We start from the raw sequence: 22,680 nt of genomic DNA, 5'->3' as shown, positions 1-22,680 counted from the left end.
CTCTTCAAGTCCATCCACAGATTTTCGGATTTAAGTCAGGGCTCTGACTTGGCCACTCAAGGACATTCACCTTTCTATCCTTAAGCCACTGTGTTGTTCTTTTGGCTTTGGACCTGCCCATCTTCAGCTGTCTAGCAGAGGGACGCAGGTTGTCCTCAAGAATTTGGGTGTACTTGGCAGCATCCATTTTCCCTTCAATTTTGACCAATTGCCCAGTCCCCGCTGAAGAGAAACATCCCCACAACATAATGTTGCCACCACCATGCTTCACAGTAGGTAGGAGTTCAGTCCAAAAAGTTCAATCTTAGTCTCGTCTGACCATAAAACCTTTTTCCACATGGCAACACAATCTTCCAGGTGTGTTTTTGCATAGCACAAACGAGACTGAGTGTGGCACTTTTTCAGAAAAGGCTTCTTTCTTGCTACCCTGCCATACAGGCCAGCTTTGTGTAAAGCTTGTGAGATTGTTGTCACATGCACAGACCAGTCCCAGCCACAAAGACCTTCAAAGTTGCCTTTGGCCTCTTGGTAGCTTCTCTGATCAATGTCCTCCTGGCTCGGTCATCCAGTTTGGACGGACGGCCCGATCTAGGCAAGGTGTTGGTGGTGCCATACGCCTTCCACTTCTTAATGATGCTCTGAACATTACTCAGAGGGATAGCTAAAGCCTTTGGAATCTTTTTGTAGCCTTCACCTAACGTGTGCCTTCCTACAACTTTATCCCGGAGGCCTTTTGAAAGTACTTTTCCAACCATGGTGAATTCTTTGCAGAACCATGCACTTCTAGTAGTGGAATCCTCAAGAAACAGCTGGTTTTATTCTGAAGTAATCAAAACCACTACAATTGATGTCAGGTGGGGGGCAATTAGCCTGGTGTTTGATCTGGAAGTTGATTGGTTGCACCTGAGTAAGTTTATAATGGTATACTCTAAGGGGCTAATCACTTAACCAAACCAGGTATTTCACAAATTAATTTTTAATAATTGTCCATAATTTCTTTAATTGTTATTTTCACTTTGATGATGAGGGTTATAATGTGTACTTACAGCTTAAAAAAGTTAGATTTGATTTATTTTAATTTCCAGGGTGTAATGTGACAAAAAGTAAAGATTTCACAGGGTATGATGACTTTCTATAGGCACTGTATTTCCATTAGAATTCCTTTATACTGATGAAGCAAAGACACTCTTGGCATTCATATAGAGCTTGTTCAACCAAAGGCAAACTTGAGAACTATCTTGTGTTTAATAGTCTATTAATGCCTAATTACTAAGCTTCCCAACATCACAATTGTTTTTTCAGGCTAATGTAACTTCGCTCCTTTTAACAAAGCTAACAAAGTTCTCTGATATCAGGTAAGTTATAATCAACAACGTCTAATTTAAGGTGAATGGCCAAGTTCAAACCAAGTTTCACATTTACAAATGCCATGTCCCCATACAGTAGAGCCAGCTGTTCTTGAACTCTGTAGTACAAAGTTACTTTGGTTTATCTATGAAATGAACTGCACAGGAAGCTTTGCTGGTTAGTCTTGTGTGGAGGTTTACGGCATAGTACGACCTCAGAATTTTTATCCTGGTTTGACATGTGTCATGCCTGAGGTTGCTTTCTGGTGACTCTGGCGCCCCCACTGGCTATACGGGTCAGTGCCTCCCAATCTACCTTAAATCATACCACCTGTGTGTTCTGTCCCCTGTTTGTATAAATAGCCTGTGTGTTCCCCATGTCTTCGTCCGAGATTCTCCCCATCTGTTGTGAGTACCCTGTCTGTCTGCCTGTATCACCAGTCCCAGTGATTCCCGTTCGAATTATTATTCCACTTGTTAAGTGAGTACTTTATTTACGGAGCTTGTTTTCTCCACCTTTGTTTTACCGTTTCGTCCCCGTGTTTGTTTGTTCCCGACTCCCTACTTTTGATATATTAAAACCCCCGCTTTAAGAACACTTTACGCTGTTGTCTGAGTATCTCTCCGCACTTGGGTCCACCACACTACCACCCACCCTCACAGAATCTCGGACCAACATGGACCCAGCAGAGATACTCAGGCTGCGGGAGGTCGCCGCAGCACAGCGCGAAGTTTTAGCTCAGAGCGAGCAGGGGATGCAGCAGGTGGCCGAGAGCCTCCGCCAACTCACCATCATGGTCCGCTCCATGTCGGAGGGTCGGGAGGCCGCCGCTGCACCCGCACCTACACCACCTGCTCCAGCTCCCCAGATCCCAGCACGGGAGCCCCGCCTTCCACCGCCTGAACGCTACGGCGGACGTCCGGAGGGCTGTAGAGAGTTCCTCAACCAATGTTCCCTGGTATTCAGTCTGCAGCCCTCTCAGCCCCACGGAGCGCTCCAGGGTGGCTTACATCATCACCCTGTTGACGGGCCGGGCTCTCTCTTGGGCTACGGCCGAGTGGGAGCGTCAGACGCCAGCATGCTCCGACGTCGCTCTCTTCACCCGGGAGATACGGAAGGTCTTCGACACCTCCCGGACTACGCCGTGGAGTTCAGGACCCTGGCAAGGGAGGCAGATTGGGAGGAGATCGCGCTGGTCGTCCTTTTCGCCCAGGGGCTCGCGGAGGTGATGAAGGACGACCTCGCCTTCAGAGAGCTCCCGGAGCAATTGGACGACCTCATCGACCTCTCCATACGCGTGGACAACCGTCGCCGGCAGAGAGTAAGGGAGCGATGGCTGACACGCGGCGCGCCTCCCCCTGAGCCTCCCTACCCAGAACCCTTTCCCCGTCTCCCGGGGGAGGACCCTCAGGAGGAGCCCATGCAGTTGGGGGCAGCGCACCTCTCGAAGGCGGAGAGACAGCGCCGCCTGAGCGAGGGGCGCTGCCTGTACTGCGGCCGGTCGGGTCACCGATGCGCTGCCTGCCCGGAGAAGTCGGGAAACGCAGGGTCCCGCTAGTATCTGGGGGGGTGCTAGCGGGACGGGATCCACCCTCCATGCCCGGACCTTTCTCCGGACCGCAGTGCAGTGGGGTTCCGGCCCACAGAGGGTCCTCGCCCTGGTCGACTCTGGAGCAGCGGGGAACCTGATGGACACGAGCCTGGCGGCTGGATGGGGAGTCCCGCTCATCCAGCTAGCGGAGCCCATCCCGGTCCGGGCTCTGGACGGTCGGCCCCTGAGAGCTGGCCTCATCACCCAGCGCACTATCCCTGTGCGCCTCCAGGTCGAGGGGGCCCCTTGGGAGGAGGCCCATTTTTTCATCATTGAGACTCCTGACCCCTCGTCCTGGGTCACCCCTGGCTGGTTTCCAGCAACCCCCGGATTAACTGGGCCACCGGGGGTAGGATCGACCGTCCACCCCTGTCCATCCGGTTCCCTTAACCCCATTCCCCACCCACTGCCACCCACCTCCCCTGTTCCCGATCTAACCGGTGTTCCCCCGGAGTATTAGGACCTGGCGGAGGTCTTTAGTAAGTCACGGGCCAAGAGCCTGCCACCCCACAGGTCCTACGACTGCGCTATCGACCTCCTGCCGGGTTCCACGCCTCCTAGGGGCCGTTTGTTCTCCCTGTCCCGACCTGAGACACTGGCCATGAGGGAGTACATCGAGGAGGCGCTCGCCGCGGGACACATCCGACCTTCCACGTCCCTGGCGGGTGCAGGGTTCTTCTTCGTGGCCAAGAAGGACGGAGGACAGCGGCCCTGCATCGACTACCGGGGCCTGAACGCCATCTCCGTGAAGAACCGCTACCCACTCCCCCTGATGACATCGGCCTTCGAATCCCTGCAGCAGGCCCGGGTCTTCACCAAGCTGGACCTACGCAACGCGTACAACCTGGTGAGGATCCAGGAGGGGGATGAGTGGAAGACGGCATTCAACACACCGAGGGGCCACTATGAGTACCGGGTCATGCCCTTCGGATTGGCCAACGCCCCGGCGGTCTTCCAGGCGTTGGTCAACGACGTCCTTTGGGATCTCCTGGACCACTCTGTCTTCGTCTATCTGGACGACATCCTCATTTTTTCTAAGGACCTGGCCCAACATAGGCTGCACGTTCGCCAGGTCCTGCAACGCCTTCTCCGCCATCAACTTTTTGTCAAGGCGGAGAAGTGCGTGTTTCACCAGGAGACAGTCTCCTTCCTGGGATTCATCGTTTCCAGGGGGGAGCTGCGCATGGACTCTGCCAAAGTCAAGGCAGTGTTGGACTGGCCCCAACCCTCCTCATTAAAACAACTACAACGATTCCTGGGGTTCGACAATTTTTATAGGCGGTTCATCCGGGGGTTTAGTGCCCTGGCCGCTCCCTTGACCGCCCTCACCCAGTCCCGCCGCCCTCAATTCACTTGGTCCCCCGAGGCAGAGAACGCGTTCACCACACTCAAGCGGCGCTTCACCTCCGCCCCGGTCCTTGAGCATCCGGATCCTGCCCGACCCTTCGTGGTGGAGGTGGATGCCTCCAACATTGCAGTGGGGGCGGTGCTCTCCCAGCAGTGTCTTACGGACGGGAAGGTCCATCCCTGTGCCTTCTTCTCCCGTCGGCTGTCCCCAGCAGAGCGGAATTACGACGTGGGCAACCGTGAGCTGCTGGCGGTCAAGCTGGCATTGGAGGAGCACTGGCTGGAGAGCGCCGTCCAGCCGTTTGAAGTGTGGACGGACCACAAGAATCTGGAGTATATCCGGGGGGCCAAGCGGATGAACTCCCGTCAGGCGAGGTGGGCGCTGTTCTTAACCAGGTTCACCTTCACCATCTCATATCGCCCAGGGGTGAAGAACGTCAAACCGGACGCCCTCTCCCGTCAGTTCGACCCGGTGGATCTGGTGGAAAACCCCGACCCCATCGTTCCGGAGGCGCTCATCTTCGCCTCTGTGTCCTGGGACATCGAGAGGGTGGTCAGAGCGGCCCTGGGGCGGGAGCCCGACCCCGGGGGGAGCCCACGTTCCCAAGGCTGCGCGTGCACGGCTGCTCCTCTGGGCACACGTGTCCTCCCTCACGGGTCACCCAGGGGCCGCCAGGACCTTGGAATTCATCCGGAGGAGGTTCTGGTGGCCCAGAGGGGGATACGCGCGCCTTCATGGCAGCGTGTGCGGTGTGCGCGCGCAGCAAGAACCCCCGTCTGGCCCTGGCGGGTCTCCTCCGGCCCCTTCCCATCCCCAAGCGTCCCTGGTCCCACATCTCCCTGGACTTCATTTCAGGCCTTCCCCCCTCTGACGGGTTCACCACTATCCTGGTACTGATGGACCGGTTCTCCAAGGCGGCCCACTTCATCCCCCTTCCCAAGCTGCCTTCGGCCCAGGAGACCACGGACCTGATGGTGCAGCATGTCTTCAGGATCCATGGTCTCCCCCAGGATGTGGTGTCGGATCGGGGTCCCCAGTTTCAGTTTCCCCCAACAGCCTCGGCGCCTCCGTCAGCCTCTCCTCTGGATTCCATCCCCAGTCCAACGGGCAGACGGAGCGCGTCAACCAGGACCTGGAGGGCGTGCTGAGGTGCTACGTCTCTGGGAACCCCGCGACCTGGAGCCGGCGACTGGCCTGGGCCGAGTACGCCCACAACACCCTCCTCTGCTCCTCCACTAGCCTGTCCCCCTTCCAGTGCCAGTATGGTTACCAACCCCCCCTGTTCCCTGAGCAAGAGGAGGAGGCGGAGGTGCCTTCGGTCCAGGCCCAGGTCAGTCGGTGTCGCAGGACCTGGAGACGGGTGCGGGCGGCACTCAAGAGGGCTTCGGCCAAGTCCCAGCTCCAGGCCAACCGCAAGCGTCGCCCGGCCCCAGTCTTCCGTCCGGGCCAGAAGGTGTGGCTCTCAAACCGGGACCTTCCCCTCCGGGTCGAGTCCCGGAAGCTGTCCCCCCGCTTCGTGGGCCCCTTCCAGATCATTAGGCGGGTGAACCCAGTCGCTTACAAGCTGCGGCTCCCCCCCTCCATGCGGGTTCACTCGACCTTCCATGTCTCCCTCGTCAAGCCCGTCATCTCCTGCCCCCTGGCCCCCCCTCCCCGCCCTGCTCCCCCACCTCGTCTCATTGGAGGACAGCCGGCCTACACTGTGGACCAGATTTTGGGGTGGGGAGGGGGCTGCAGTACCTGGTAGATTGGGAGGGGTATGGCCCGGAGGAACGGACTTGGGTGCCCCAGCGGAGTATACTGGACCCCGCTCTTATTACTGACTTCCGCCGCCTGCATCTTGGGGCACCTAAGTAACGGCTGGTGCCGTTCGTCGGGGGGGGGTACTGTCACGCCTGAGGTTGCTTTCTGGTGACTCTGGCGCCCCCCTATGGCTATACGGGTCAATGCCTCCCAATCTACCTTAAATCTGTGTGTTCTGTCCCCTGTTTGTATAAATAGCCTGTGTGTTCCCCATGTCTTCTTCCGAGATTCTCCCCGTCTGTTGTGAGTACCCTGTCTGTCTGCCTGTATCGCCAGTCCCAGTGATTCCCGTTCGAATTATTATTCCACTTGTTAAGTGAGTACTTTATTTACGGAGCTTGTTTTCTCCACCTTTGTTTTACCGTTTGGTCCCCGTGTTTGTTTGTTCCCGACTCCCTACTTTTGATATATTAAAACCCCCGCTTTAAGAACACTTCACGCTGTTGTCTGAGTATCTCTCCGCACTTGGGTCCACCACACAACCACCCACCCTAACAGACATGGCTCTTTTCTTGTCAAAACCTTTGTGACTAGCAATGTAATGCTTGTGGTTCAAAGCAATTTTGTGGAAACAAACTTTCCTCCCAATTATACTCAACATTGTGAGACATGGGTTTACACTCCAGTATACTAGGGTTAAATTATGACCACGTTTGACAACTGAGCTAACTAGATTTCAACCTCGTTATGTACTTTTGCTCTATTCCAATATACACTCACCAGCCACTTTATTAGGTACACCTGTTAAACTGCTCGGTAACGCAAATATCTAATCAGCCAATCACATGGCAGCAACTCAATGCATTTAGGCATGTAGACATGGTCAAGACGGCCTGCTGAAGTTCAAACCGAGCATCAGAATGGGGAAGAAAGGTGACGTAAGTGACTTTGAACGTGGCATGGTTGTTGGTGCCAGACGTGCTGGTCTGAGTATTTCAGAAACTGCTGATCTACTGGGATTTTCACGCACAACCATGTCTAGGGTTTACAGAGAATGGTCCGAAAAAGAGAAAATATCCAGTGAGCGGCAGTTCTCTGGGCGAAAATGCCTTGTTGATGCCAGAGGTCAGAGGAGAATGGCCAGACTGGTTCGAGATGATAGAAAACCAACAGTAACTGAAATAACCAGTCGTTACAACCAAGGTATGCAGAAGACCATCTCTGAACGCACAACACGTGGAACCTTGAAGCAGATGGGCTACAGCAGCAGAAGCTTTTTATTTTTAGCAGGTGCCACTCCTGTCAGCTAAGAACAGGAAACTGAGGCTACAATTCGCACCGGCTCACCAAAATTGGACAATAGAAGATTGGAAAAACGTTGCCTGGTCTGATGAGTCTCAATTTCTGCTGCGACATTCAGATGGTAGGGTCAGAATTTGGCGTAAACAACATGAAAGCATGGATCCATCCTGCCTTGTATCAACGGTTCAGGCTGGTGGTGGTGGTGTAATGGTGTGGGGGATATTTTCTTGGGCCCCTTAGTACCAATTGAGCATCGTTTAAACACCACAGCCTACCTGAGTATTATTGCTGACCATGTCCATCCCTTTATGACTACAGTGTACCCATCTTCTAATGGCTACTTCCAGCAGGATAACGCGCCATCTCACAAAGCTCACATCATCTCAAACTGGTTTCTTGAACATGACAATGAGTTCACTGAACTCCAATGGCCTCCACAGTCACCAGATCTCAATCCAATAGAGCACCTTTGGGATGTGGTGGAACGGGAGATTCGCATCATGGATGTGCAGCCGACAAATCTGCAGCAACTGCGTGATGCTATCATGTCAATATGGACCAAAATCTCTGAGGAATGTTTTCAGCACCTAATAAAGTGGCCGGTGAGTGTACAGTGCATTCGGGAAAGTATTCAGACCCCTTCACTTTTTCCACATTTTGTCATGTCACAACCTTATTCTAAAAAGAAATTATTTTTTTCTCTTCATCAATCTACACACAATACCCCACAATGGTTTTTAGAAATGTTTGCTAATTTATTAAAAATAAAAAACTGAAATCACATTTACATAAGTATACAGACCCTTTCCTCAGTATTTTGTTGAAGCACCTTTGGCAGCAATTACAGCCTCAAGTCTTCTTGGGTATGACGCTACAAGCTTGGCACACCTGTATTTGGGGAGTTTCTCCCATTCTTCTCTGCAGATCCTCTCAAGCTCTGTTGTAGTAGAATTTAAGTCATAGTATTTTGAAATAAAATACCGTTAACCAGAGCTGTTGATTCATCCAGAGACTTTATTCACAGAGAACGAAGCCGGGTCAGGTTTGCAAAGTTGAACCCCTTTCACTTCCGTTACCTGTCCTTTTATAAACGTCACACACGTCAACGTCCTTCATTCAAATTCCTGTCTACTTATACCAATGATATTTAAGAACTACATTTCGTCATCCAGGGGCTACTCCCCCTTTGACTTGGCATCTGTCAGTCTACTTGAGAGATCAATTGACCTAGGCTATTTTCTAAAGCCTTTTGTCCTGGCTGTTTACAACTGTGTTTATTACTCATCTATCCTGTTTCTGCAGCTTTGATCTATTGTACTCCATTGTGTTCATACCCTCTAGTCAACCCCCACTTATCTGATCTCACCCCTTCTGAGATGTTCCAGAACCATCTGGTGTCCTTGTGACCTTTTCCCTAGGTGTGGGATCACAACCCTTATATTGTCTTTAAATTTACCATACTGTCAGGTTGGATGGGGAGCATCGGTGCACAGCTATTTTCAGGTCTCTCCAGAGATGTTCGATCGGGTTCAAGTCCGGGCTCTGGCTGGGCCACTCAAGGACATTCAGAGACTTGTCCCGAAGCCACTCCTGCGTTGTCTTGGCTGTGTGCTTCGGGTCGTTGTCCTGTTGGAAGGTGAACCTTCGTCCCAGTCTGAGGTCCTGAGCGCTCTGGAGCAGGTTTTCATCAAGGATCTCTCTGTACTTTGCTCCGTTCATCTTTCCCTTGATCCTGACTAGTCTCCCAGTCCCTGCCGCTGAAAAACATCCCCACAGCATGATGCTGCCACCACCACGCTTCACCGTAGGGATGGTATTGGCCAGGTGATGAGCGGTGCCTGGTTTCCTCCAGACGTGACTCTTTGCATTTAGGCCAAAGAGTTCAACCTTGGTTTCATCAGACCACAGAATCTTGTTTCTCATGGTCTGAGAGTCCTTTAGGTGCCTTTTGGCAAACTCCAAGCGCGCTGTCATGTGCTTTTTACTGAGGAGTGGCTTCCGTCTGGCCACTCTACCATAAAGGCCTGATTGGTGGAGTGCTGCAGAGATGGTTGTCCTTCTGGAAGGTTCTCCCATCTCCACAGAGGAACTCACAGAGGAGTGACCATTGGGTTCTTGGTCACCTCCCTGACGATGGCCCTTCTCCCCATATTGCTCAGTTTGGCCGGGCGGCCAACTCTAGGAAAGCCTTGGTGGTTTCAAACTTCTTCCATTTAAGAATGATGGAGGCTACTGTGTTCGTGGGGACCTTCAATACTGCAGAATTGTTTTTGTCCCCTTCCCTAGATCTGTGCCTCGACACAATCCTGTCTCGGAGGTCTACGAATCAACTGTGGGACCTTATATAGACAGGTGTGTGCCGTTCCAAATCATGTCCAATCAATTGAATTTACCACCGGTCGACTCCAATCAAGTCGTAGAAACATCTCAAGAATTATCAATGGTAACAGGATGCACCTGAGCTCAATTTTGAGTGTCAAAGGGTCAGAATACTTATGTAAATGTGATATTTCTGTTTTTTATTTTTAATAAATTAGCAAACATTTCTAAAAACCTGTTTTCGCTTTGTCATTATGGGGTATTGTGTGTAGATTGATGAGGAAATGAATTGAAAATGAATTGAATCCATTTTAGAATAAGGCTGTAACATAACAAAATGTGAAAAAAGTTCAGGGGTCTGAATACTTTCCGAATGCACTGTATACATGCCCAAACCAGTAGTACTCCCTCCACCATCATAGATGAGATGGTATGCTGTCAATCTTGGGCAGATTTTCTCCAAACTTTCCTCTTTTCTTTTTTTTTTCACTTCACTCTGGTACATGATAATATCTGTCTTATCTGTCCACAAGACGGTTTTCCAGACCTCTGCAGGCTTTTTAGGTACTTCTTAGCAAATTGTAACCTTTATCCTTTTGAGGATAACTAGTGGTTAAGGGCACCATGTAGAAAAAGGGTTATAATTTCTAAATGGTGAAACCAATCTGAAAAAATAACACATTGAATTAAAGCTGAGAATCTACCAAAAGTATTGGAAAATTGGCTTGACATGTGTTTCTGGTTAGTCAGGTGTTCCATCACATCATACGGTTGTAAGTGCAGGCATAAGAGAGCTTATGTTTGAAAATCTGTGTAATTGGGTTTGTGGAGAGCAAATTATACACACATATGGCTTTTTATGAATTAATTAACTTAATTAACTTCATTGGCATTTGCTGTTACTGGAGTGCCTACTGAAGTGGCTGAATTTAGCAAAATAACATTAGCTCTTTGGACTGCAGTCAATTAGCACAGTTGCTAACTAAAAGGATGTTGACTGAAGAAGAGAGTTATCCAGCATAACGAGTCACACGGTAAGATATTATTTACAGATCATTTATTTCACCAGTTAATATGGTTAGCTTGTATCCATCAATTTCAGAGTCAGATGTTCTCGCTTACTTTTGTCACAAGCAGCTTGGGTTCCAATCAACCATTTCAGCATGGTCTACACAATGCAGGTTTGTTTACTCTTGTGAAGAGAGCGGAAAATACCACAAGTTTGTCTTGGGGAGGGCTGGAATAAACCATTACTGGAAATTACAGTGGTTGGCAACTCTTATGTTTTAAGAATGCTTTTCACACTGCATTTTTGTATGTTTTTGTAAATTAAATATACTCAGTTTAACAAACATAATTCAGTAGATGATCAAACTGCCACAACAAGTTCTCTCATTTGGCGTAAGTAACTATGCACTTACAATAAATAAATATTGCACTATTTATCAATGAAGATCATTTCAGGTCATTAGTGAGATATGGATTTTTGCTTAATCAGCATGAAGAGCATTTTTTGCCATTGTTTACTTATGAAAACTGTCCTAAAAAGGAACTCTGTAACATATACAGTGGGGGAAATAATTATTTGATCCCCTGCTGATTTTGTTCGTTTGCCCAATTACAAAGAAATTAGTCTATAATTTTTATGGTACTTTTATTTTAACAAATAGACACAGAATATCAACAAAAAAAGTCCAGAAAAACATATTATATAAAGTTAGAAATTAATTTGTATTTGATCGAAGGAAATAAGTATTTGATCCCCAAGCAAAACATGACTTAGTACTTGGTGGAGAAACCCTTGTTGGCAAGCACAGAAGTCAGACGTTTCTTGTAGTTGGTCACCAGGTTTGCACACATCTCAGGAGGGATTTTGGTCCACTCCTCTTTACAGATCCTCTCCAAATCCTGAAGGTTTCAAGGCTTTTGCTTGGCAACTCGAAGCTTCAGCTCCCTCCACAAATTTTCTATAGGATTAAGGTCTGGAGACTAGCTAGGCCACTCCATGACCTTAGTGTGCTTCTTCTTGAGCCACTCCTTTGTTGCCTTGGCCGTATTTTTTGGGTCATTGTCATGCTGGAAGACCCATCCATGACCCATCCTCAGTGCTCTGGCTGAGGGAAGGAGGTTATCGTCCAAGATCTTACGGTACATGGCCCCGTCCATTGGCCCCTCAATGCAGTGAAGTCGTCCTGTACCCTTAGCAGAGAAACAACCCCAAAGCATAATGTTTCCACCTCCGTGTTTGACGGTGGGGATGGTGTTCTTGGGATTGTAGCATTCAGCATTTCTCTCCCTCCAAACACGAAGAGTCGAATTTATGCCACTTAAAAATCATTTAAGTGTTCATTGGCAAAGTTCAGATGGGCCTGTACATGTGCCTTCTTGAACAGGGGGACCTTGCGGGCATTGCAGGATTTCAATCCGTTACGGTGTAGTGTGTTACCAATGGTTTTCTTGGTGACTGTGGTCCCAGCTGCCTTGAGATCATTACCAAGCTCCTCCCGTGTAGTTCTGGGCTGATCCCTCACCCTTCTCATGATCATCCTTACCCCACGAGGTGAGATCTTGCATGGAGCTCCAGGCCGAGAGCGATTGATGGTTATTTTGTATTTCTTCCATTTTCTAATAATTGCACCAACAGTTGTCTCCTTCTCACTAAGCTTCTTGCTGATGGTCTTGTAGCCCATTCCAGCCTTGTGCAGGTCTACAACTCTTACCCTGATGTCCTTTGAATGTTCTTTGGTCTTGCCCATGGTGGTGGAGAAGTTGGAATGGAAGAGATTGATTCTATTGACAGGTGTCTTTTATACCCATAACAAGCAGAGATTAGGAGTACTTTCTTAAAGTGACAGGAGTAATCTGTGTGCCTCATGGGCATATAACCGGTCTGTATGAGCCAGAATTCTTGCTGGTTTGTAGGGGATCAAATACTTATTTCCTTCGATCAAATGCAAATGAATTTATAACTTTATATAATGTGTTTTTTCTGGACTTCTTTGTTAAAATAAAAGTACCATAAAAATTATAGACCACTCATTTCTTTGTAATCGGGCAAACTAACAAAATCAGCAGGGGATCAAATAATTATTTCCCCCACTGTATATCGGCAGATATATTGGTTATCGGTGAATGTTGCCCCCCATAAATCGGCATCAGACCCAAAAATCCAGTGTAGGTCCGGCTCTAATCACAGCGCCTCTCTTCTTTCTACAGATCGAATTTAACTGAACTGTATAGAATAATATGTATATATGAATAGAGTGTAAGTATTTTCTTGGTGTCTTGACAATATGTGACTCATTTTATTTTTATTATTATTATTTATATTACTTTATTTGTTTTATTTATTGTTATATTATCTTTTGTTGTTTGTGTATATTTATGTTGTTCTCTCTATATAACTGTTCTGTCTATTGCTGTTCTGTACTCTGTCATGTGTTTCATGTTCCCCAGGAAGAGTAGTCGCTGCATGTGCAGCAGCTAATGGGGATCCTGATAAACAAATACATCTCAAGATTCAGGAACCTTCTGGAATTATGGCTTTGTTCATCTAATTTGGGTGTTAAATTTCAGGATGTATCAGGGATATTTGGTGTGCTTCAGATCAGATGATTTTGTAATAGAAATTGCCTTTTTTTCATTAACTTTGGTTTGTGAAATAAATATGTGAGCATTCTTTGATATCACAAATACATTATTGGGCATAATGGGCGAAAGCACAATTCTGGAAAATAATTCGACAAATGTATTGACAGTGGAGCCTACACAGACAGACAGTACCAAATCTGAGAGGGCTTCAATTGCATCTGATCGATATAAAGATCTGTGTTCTCTCTTTAGCTCCATTAAGACTTCCGGTTTCGCTTATCGCCGTTTTCGCGGCTTCAAAATAAAAGCGCGAGTTAAAACATGAACGGAAAGTGACGGTATCACAATATTTTTTTCTTATTTTTGCTGACATAACCACAAATTACGCAACAGGAAGCATATACAATTTTGAAAAAGTACTTTTGAGCTTTATGTACATATTGGTGAAATTACATGTAATTTTACACATGCCTATTATATTTGTATTAGCTGGACTGTACAGAACTATTTTTCAAAGATTTCAATCCATCTGGTACCACTCTACGCTTGAACACTTCTAGAATCCATATGAGGTGAGTTTGAATCTAGAGCGATGTCATTGCAAATGTTGCTGGCTATTTACTGCGGCCATACACCTCAAAGTACCCAATCTGCACTGTGTAGGACACATACACTCACCGGCCACTTTATTAGGTACACCTTGCTAGTACTGGGTTGGACTAATTTTTGTAGCCCATTTGCTTCAAGGTTCGACGTGTTGTGCGTTCAGAGATGGTCTTCTGCATACCTTGGTTGTAACGACTGGTTATTTCAGTTACTGTTGGTTTTCTATCATCTCGAACCAGTCTGGCCATTCTCCTCTGACCTCTGGCATCAACAAGGCATTTTCGCCCAGAGAACTGCCGCTCACTGGATATTTTCTCTTTTTCGGACCATTCTCTGTAAACCCTAGACATGGTTGTGCGTGAAAATCCCAGTAGATCAGCAGTTTCTGAAATACTCAGACCAGCACGTCTGGCACCAACAACCATGCCACGTTCAAAGTCACTTACGTCACCTTTCTTCCCCATTCTGATGCTCGGTTTGAACTTCAGCAGGTCGTCTTGACCATGTCTACATGCCTAAATGCATTGAGTTGCTGCCATGTGATTGGCTGATTAGATATTTGCGTTACCGAGCAGTTGAACAGGTGTACCTAATAAAGTGGCCGGTGAGTGTATAATGGATTGGTTACTTTGAGGCGTATGGCTGGAGTAAATAGCCAGCAACATTTGCAATGACATCGCTCTCGATTCAAACTCACCTGATATGCATTCTGGAAGTGCTTCCAAGTAGAGTGGTACCAGAGATGTATTGAAACCTTGTGTCTGTGTCCAATGACATAATTTAGTTTCAAACTCACTTGATATGCATTCTAGAAGTGTTCTAGAGTAGAGTGCAATACCATTTCATAATAATAATTAGGATATAAGAACAATTACAAACCCTTCTGGGGCAATACTATACCAAATATTATATGCTTATGATTGATATATATTTGTTAAGATGATTAGCATATTATTTGTGGTTCCTTGACCCCTATTTACCATGTTTAAATGCAAAATAAAGTTTGGGTGCTCTTATTTTGAAGAAATCGTCATTTACATAAATGTACATTGACCGGGAAGTAGATGGGCGGAGTTCCACTATTGGAGCTCAGAGAACACAGATTCAATAAAGGCAGATCCCCACTCCTGTCATTTGACTTGTTTCACTTATGACGCAGTCTTTTTTAACGAGCTGTTTTCGATCGACCAACCCACATTCATTGTCAGTGGCGTGTTGTAGTCACATTTTGGATCGGCATAACGCATTGAATATCTGACGACACATTAGTAACAAACTAGCTCTCCGAGAAGGTTGCGCTGTTTAGAAACAGCTATTTCCGGTTTGGTATCGCAGCCATTTTGCGTTTCTAGACAACTGGCTAGTCTTCGGTTTGAAGTAGTACATTGCCAGCTCTCGACTTACCTTTTAGAGATACGAGGTATTGATATCAATATCGGAGCGTAAGAGACTATCGGTTTTATAAGAAGAAGGGGTTTACTGTGACGAGTCCACGATGAATCCCGAATAGTAAGTAACCGACCTAGCTAGCCAGCTAACGTTAGCTAGCTGGTCTGTTGTATTGTATAGTGTATTATAGTGTTCTGCTGTCTTGGGGGGCGGGGTTGTTGTAATTCCTGAAATGGGATGGAACGGAACGCGTCTTCATGTTACAGGTTATTAAACACCTTTTAACGTTTTTATAATATAATATAAAGTGTTCAGTGTTACTATTAGAGACCTCAGATTGTTAATGAATATTTTACTTTGACATTTGTTTTTAAGTTTGATTTACAAACTGAATTCAACGTTTCACTTTTTAACATGTAGCGGTATTAAATAGAATGTTTATGTTTCATCACAGATCAGTGAAACCAGTCACTTATTTAGCTCGCGTGTTAGCTAGTTTGTCAAAATGAGTCAATTGCTGACAAAAGAAACGGTGGTTTAATGAGTTCGCGAACAGCTAGTTCACTAACAAGAAGCAAGCTTCTTAACCCAACATTAGCAAAGCCAGTTTGTTGCCAACATCTACTTGATGTGTTAGTAGCATGCTATAGGCTATGAATGATGTAACCTGCCGAGAGTTTGAGACAACTGTTGATCACTAGCTAGACGCGTGTGGCTTGCTGATTTTGTTTGATAAATAACTCGTTTGAACGTGAGTTTGACGAACCCACCACCATATGAAACACTTGTCTGTATAGCAAGCCTGAAACCAATGATGGGCCATTTGAAAACAGCTTATCAACAAGAACACTTGTTGACCGAGCTCATCTGTTGCCTGTTTGAGGAGACCTATGGCAATTATCCTGACAGAAGCATTGCTTAGATCAGTGTTTTTCAACCTTTTTTGAGCCACGGCACATTTTTTACATTGGAAGAATCTTGCGGCACACCACCAACCAAAAATGTTACAAAATGACACTGTAGCCTGATACAGTATATATAATTACAATATTATATACATTTCCTCTCCTGTTGTTTTTTCTGGCAGTGCCTTGCAAAATAGGAAGTTTTCTCTAATGGCATCTCCATCCACAAAACGCACATTGGCCAAGAGCTGAGAATGTCCACTAATATCCGTAGACTCAAGTTGCAACGCAAATTTCCTACTGATGCGTATCTTTCCCAAAACATGACTTTCAATGTCTGTACACATGTCATCAATACGCCTGGCAATTGTGTTATCTGAGAGCGGGACTTTAGCTATGTCTTTAACCGCGTCAGGGCCGAGCATCTCGTTGACAACGGCTTTGCAGGCAGGTAGTATTAATGTCTCTGCCACAGAGTGGGACTTTTTGGATTTAGCTACGAGTTCAGCAACTAGGCAACTAGCTTTGAGGGCTTTCTCATTTACCTTTGTGGTTTTTCTCATAAAAGTTTCTCTGTGTTTTCACGCAGGCGAACAAAATAGTCCATCGGCTTGTTTTGAAGTGACGGGTGTTTCGTTTGGAGATGGCGTTTAAGCTTGCTTGGCACCATGGCGCTGTTGGAAGATAGCTTTCGCTGTATTGCCTCGAGCTCACCGTCTTTGCTTTCTTTTTACCACCACTCATACTAGGGCCTGCTACTTCACCTGGGTCAGAATCTTGTCCAGGGCCCAGTTCGGAGTTTACATTTTTCCTTTTTAAAAACTTCTCCATCACTGTCACCACGACCTGTCGCATGCGACTCTTGTCTCTAAGAAGGAACGAGGCAATTAGCTACCTGCTGCCACCCGGACGAATATTACATTACTCTGCCAGTCACTATATTACAGCACAGACACTCGACAATGGCATTTTATTTGCAGATATTAATTAAATGTTAATTTAAAAAAAAAGTGAAATTGGATAATTTCTCACGGCACACCCAACGATCTCTCACGGCACACTAGTGTGCCGCGGCACAGCGGTTGGGAAACGCTGGCTTAGATGTTGCAGTCAATCGACCCATTGATAGTTTCCAACAAACTCTTTTTTGACACTTTTTTTTCCAACTAAGAATCTTGAACTCAGGAGGATCAGAGGATAATTTTTTTTTGGACTAGATGGGTGCAGACAACGGGCACAAGACAGGAGCCTGGGAGAAAGTTCTAGGTCAGCCATTTCTGAAAGTAAAATTCTGCTGTGCATTCACAGTTATACCTAGTTCTACGTCAGATTTAGTGTTGCACTGATTGCTATTCTCTAATGGGAGGAATCAAAATCAGTCTGTCATATTACAACACTAACAGGTTTTGGGTTTCAAATCAACAATGAGCTGTTCACATCAATTTCATTATTGCATCATCTTGCAGGGTATGAAGTCACATGCAGAGGTGAGACATTTACCAAATAATGAGCTACTTCTTCACCCCGTCTATCTTGCCCTGTGCCAAGCTCTGCGGACCACAACCTCTCCGGGTCCGACGAGATAACATTTAAGGAGTAAAACATTAATTTTTGACACCTGTGTAGGTCACATGCTAAATGCCTCTTTCAGCACACTAATTCCGGCTGTTGGGTAACTCGCTGGTTGTTGTACCATAAATACAGCTCTACCGCTCTGTCTTCCATGTTGGCATGGACCTGTGACCTGTAGTTTATCGGTTGTTATTTTGTTGCACATGCTTTCTATTTATCTCTATCCACCTATGTATAGCCTACAGTCAATAGTGTAGGAGCAGCTATGTAGAGTAGCCTTGTTTACTTCTTGCATTGGCATGTCTTTAGGCAGAAGCATTTGGCCACTTCTGTGTAGCTTATCCTAGACCTACTGGCACATTCTGATTGGGATTCAACACTACCTTTGTAGCCTTTTTTTACTTGGACAAACTGTAGCATGCATTCTCAGATTTGATATATATGCCATTTAGCTGATGCTTTTATCCAAAGTGACTTGCAGTGAGTGCATGCATTTTTTGTGTATAGTCCCAGTTGGCATCGAACCCACAACCTTAGTGTTGTTAGTGCCATGCTCTACCAACTGCGACACACAGGACCAGGACTGCTTCCATGGCCTCGAATGCACCATTTTGACCCGACAACTACTAGCCGATTATGCCTAACTGTTTCTTTGAGCTCTCTTTCTGTGCTGTAGAATTTTCTTTTGAAAAAACATAAGCTACCGGTGTCTTGAGGTTTTCCAGTTCCACCCATACTCTCACCCTCTTGTCTCTAACCCTACTCTGCAGAGCCATAGATGTAAAGATAGGGTTTATAGGCCTAATGTAGGCTGTAGCTCTGCCATTTTCTATATGTGGCTGTTCTCGATATGTCCTTGGCTATGTTCTCTCACCTCTCTATCCCATCCTCTCGATGTAGGTGAGGGCCAAGGCCAGGTCGAGGTCATGGTGGATTGTCACCTCATTGTCCTCACGTTCACCTGGATTTTTTAAGGGGGGGAAATTTTTCTGGTCTGGACTGAACCCAGGTCCTCACCAGACACAGGAATGCTGAAACTACAGTGTTTGACCTTTGTGGCAATTTGTAGGATGTTACAATAGAATGCTGTGTGTGCGCGTGCATGCATTCGTTTGGGAGCACGAGTGACTACGACCATCAAAAAAAATTACATGCTGAAGCGGTACTACTGTAAATGCGTTCTGACATGAATCGTCAAGTAAAATGTCTGAAACTGAAGCTTTCAATTGATTAGGTGATGTAGGGGGGAATGAATACGGCTTGTGCCACCATAATCTGTCCAATTGTAAGGGGAAAACATAACATGTTTGAGAGATGATGTGTCCAGGCGAGCCATTGGGTTTGTGCAGGTTTACATGCACACAGAAGTGATGTGGGCAATCAATAACGCAGCCCATGTGGCCACAAATTCAGATTGTGGCATTATCAGTAGAAGAATTCCACTTTGCTTCTCTACAATTCTGCTTGGAATTAATTTTACTCACCCTTCATATCTAGCAGGCCTTTAGAGATCTACTACACCTCTGTTGTGTTGTTTACTCAAACCCCTGTTTTGAGGGGATGTTCCTAAAAATGTTTTGGGTGCTCCTAAAAATTGTGTAGTGCTCCTAAATGTTCTAATTTGAGAGCACTGGTGCTACCAAGTGAAAGTTAATTTTGAGCCCTGCCTGCTCCACCAGTAAAAATATACAGTGCCCTCCATAAGTATTGGAAAGCGGGAGCATTTTGTCTTATTTTCTCTATGCTCCCAACAGCATCCCAATCAAACAATTACTATGAGGTAATTCTCAGCTTTAATTCAATGTTTTCTTTTTTTCAGATTGGTTTCAGCATTAAGAAATTACAACCCTTTTTATACATACTCCCCCTATTTCAGGGAACCAGTAGTATTGGAAAATTAGTTTGACAGGTGTTTCTGGTAAGTCAAGTGTGGTCCATCACGTCATTTGTGCAGGCATACGAGAGCTGTCAATGTCTAGTATTGATTCTAGGCTTTGCGTTTGTCTTTGGAGTCTGCAATTGGTGTCTGTCCACATGAGGACCAAAGAGGTGTCAATGAAAGTCAAGGAAGCCATTATTAGGCAATATTAGGAGAAACAATCGCATCTTTCACCAAGGATGTCCTCAATTAACACCCTAAATTGCCCAAGTCGCACCATAACATCCAACTGCATATTCTGTAGATTGTTCCAGCGGTTAGATGCACCATAACTAAAAGCGGATTCACCCAATTTGGTGGAGACCCGGGGAACCTCGAGTTACCCAATTCTGAGAACGGGTTATGGAATTTGTCCGTGAATTAATAATGAGGTGAGGTAAGCCGGGAGTTTATGAAGTATGGCTTTATACACAAAAAGGGAGTAATGCAAGGCACAATCTATTCCTATAAAAGAAGCCCACCTTAAATGTTTGCTTTTTAACAAGCTCCTCCGTATGTTTTCTGAACGTCAAATCTTTGTCAAACCAAATGCCCAGGCATTTATAAGCGGGGGACACGCTCAATGGGGGAACCATCCAAAGCACATATGCATAAATCAGATACATTTGTCTGTGATTTGGTAAATAACATATATTTTGTCTTTCCAGCGTTAAGCACCAACCTCAGCCCAACATGCTCTGCAGGACAGTGAATGCAGACTGTAGCTCAGAAAGAGCCTGGTCAATCGTAGGGCCAATAGCATATACAACAGTGTCATCGGCATATACAGTGGGGGAAATAATTATTTGATCCCCTGCTGATTTTGTTAGTTTGCCCGATTACAAAGAAATGAGCGGTCTATAATTTGTATGGTACTTTTATTTTAACAAATAGACACAGAATATCAAAAAAAAAAGTCCAGAAAAACATATTATATAAAGTTATAAATTAATTTGCATTTGATCGAAGGAAATAAGTCTTTGATCCCCAAGCAAAACATGACTTAGTACTTGGTGGAGAAACCCTTGTTGGCAAGCACAGAAGTCAGACGTTTCTTGTAGTTGGTCACCAGGTTTGCACACATCTCAGGAGGGATTTTGGTCCACTCCTCTTTACAGATCCTCTCCAAATCCTGAAGGTTTCAAGGCTTTTGCTTGGCAACTTGAAGCTTCAGCTCCCTCCATAAATTTTCGATAGGATTAAGATCTGGAGACTAGCTAGGCCACTCCATGACCTTAGTGTGCTTCTTCTTGAGCCACTCCTTTGTTGCCTTGGCTGTATGTTTTGGGTCATTGTCATGCTGGAAGACCCATCCACGACTCATCCTCAGTGCTCTGGCTGAGGGAAGGAGGTTCTCGTCCAAGATCTTACGGTACATGGCCCCGTCCATTGGCCCCTCAATGCAGTGAAGTCGTCCTGTACCCTTAGCAGAGAAACAACCCCAAAGCATAATGTTTCCACCTCCGTGTTTGACGGTGGGGATGGTGTTCTTGGGATTGTAGCATTCAGCATTTCTCTCCCTCCAAACACGAAGAGTCGAATTTATGCCAAAGAGTTCAATTTTGGTCTCATCTGACCACATCACCTTCTCCCAAGCCTTCTCTGAATCATTTAGGTGTTCATTGGCAAACTTCAGATGGGCCTGTACATGTGCCTTCTTGAGCAGGGGGACCTTGCGGGCACTGCAGGATTTCAATCCGTTACGGTGTAGTGTGTTACCAATGGTTTTCTTGGTGACTGTGGTCCCAGCTGCCTTAATATCATTACCAAGCTCCTCCCGTGTAGTTCTGGGCTGATCCCTCACCCTTCTCATGATCATCCTTACCCCACGAGGCAAGATCTTGCATGGATCTCCAGGCCGAGGGCGATTGATGGATATTTTGTATTTCTTCCATTTTCTAATAATTGCACCAACAGTTGTCTCCTTCTCACCAAGCTTCTTGCTGATGGTCTTGTAGCCCATTCCAGCCTTGTGCAGGTCTACAACTCTTACCCTGATGTCCTTTGAATGTTCTTTGGTCTTGCCCATGGTGGTGGAGAGGTTGGAATGGAAGAGATTGATTCTATTGACAGGTGTCTTTTATACCCATAACAAGCAGAGATTAGGAGTACTTTTCCTAAAGTGACAGGACTAATCTGTGTGCCTCATGGGCATATAACCGGTCTGTATGAGCCAGAATTCTTGCTGGTTTGTCGGGGATCCAAATACTTATTTCCTTCCATCAAATGCAAATCAATTTATAACTTTATATAATGTGTTTTTTCTGGACTTCTTTGTTGATATTCTGTCTCTATTTGTTAAAATAAAAGTACCATAAAAAGTATAGACCGCTCATTTCTTTGTAATCAGCCAAACTAACAAAATCAGCAGGGGATCAAATAATTATTTCCCCCACTGTAGATGCAGGTTACAATTATTTACAAATAATCCAATATTGTTCATGTAAAAAGAACCATACCAGGAATTTATCCTTGTGGAACACCCTTTGTTATGTCCAGAAAACCTGATTTAACGCTATCAGTTAAGACGCACTGTGTTCTGTCTGTTAAATAATTTTCAAACCATCTACTTGAAGCCTGATCCAGGCCTATTTCAGACAACCTCTGAATGAGTAGGTGATGATCAACCGTATCAATTGCCTTGGAGAGATCTATAAATAAGGCAGCAAAATGTTTTTTCTGATCGAGGCAATTTAACACCATTTAAGACAAGTGTAGCAGCTGAGACTGTGCTATGACCAGGTCTAAAGCCAGATTGGTGCACATTTAGAATAGAATGAGAAGATAATGGTTCTTAGCTGGGAGTTGACCAGGGACTCTAATACTTTGGAAAGGCATGGTAGCTTGGATATTGGGTAGTTATCTCGGTTGGAGGGGTCAACACATTAATGAAGAGGGAGCACATGGCCTGCCTACCAAACCTTGGGGATAGTACCTGAAATAAATCAGATTAAAAATATGTGGCAATCAGTTGCAATAGGCCTGGATCAAGCAGCTCAGCCCCAATAATTTGTTTTTACATCAATGACCAAACATACTGCAATAGCAA

At 45.9% G+C, this 22,680-nt stretch overlaps 1 protein-coding gene across 1 annotated transcript in view; it reads left to right on the top strand.

Moving 5' to 3' along the window:
* The first annotated feature begins 14,969 nt into the window (after positions 1 to 14,969).
* The window catches only part of LOC310823760 (ras-related protein ORAB-1), a 35,602-nt gene continuing 27,891 nt past the window's right edge, over positions 14,970 to 22,680 (top strand). Inside the window, exon 1 of the mRNA XM_083696604.1 lies at positions 14,970 to 15,356. Within this exon, the coding sequence (XP_083552730.1) occupies positions 15,343 to 15,356 (14 nt within the window). The 5' untranslated portion in view covers positions 14,970 to 15,342. The remainder of the gene's footprint in view (positions 15,357 to 22,680) is intronic.

Source organism: Argentina silus, assembly GCF_951799395.1.
Source record: "Argentina silus genome assembly, chromosome: Y".
Classification (NCBI taxonomy): domain Eukaryota; kingdom Metazoa; phylum Chordata; class Actinopteri; order Argentiniformes; family Argentinidae; genus Argentina; species Argentina silus.
This window is presented reverse-complemented; position numbering and strand designations above follow the sequence as displayed.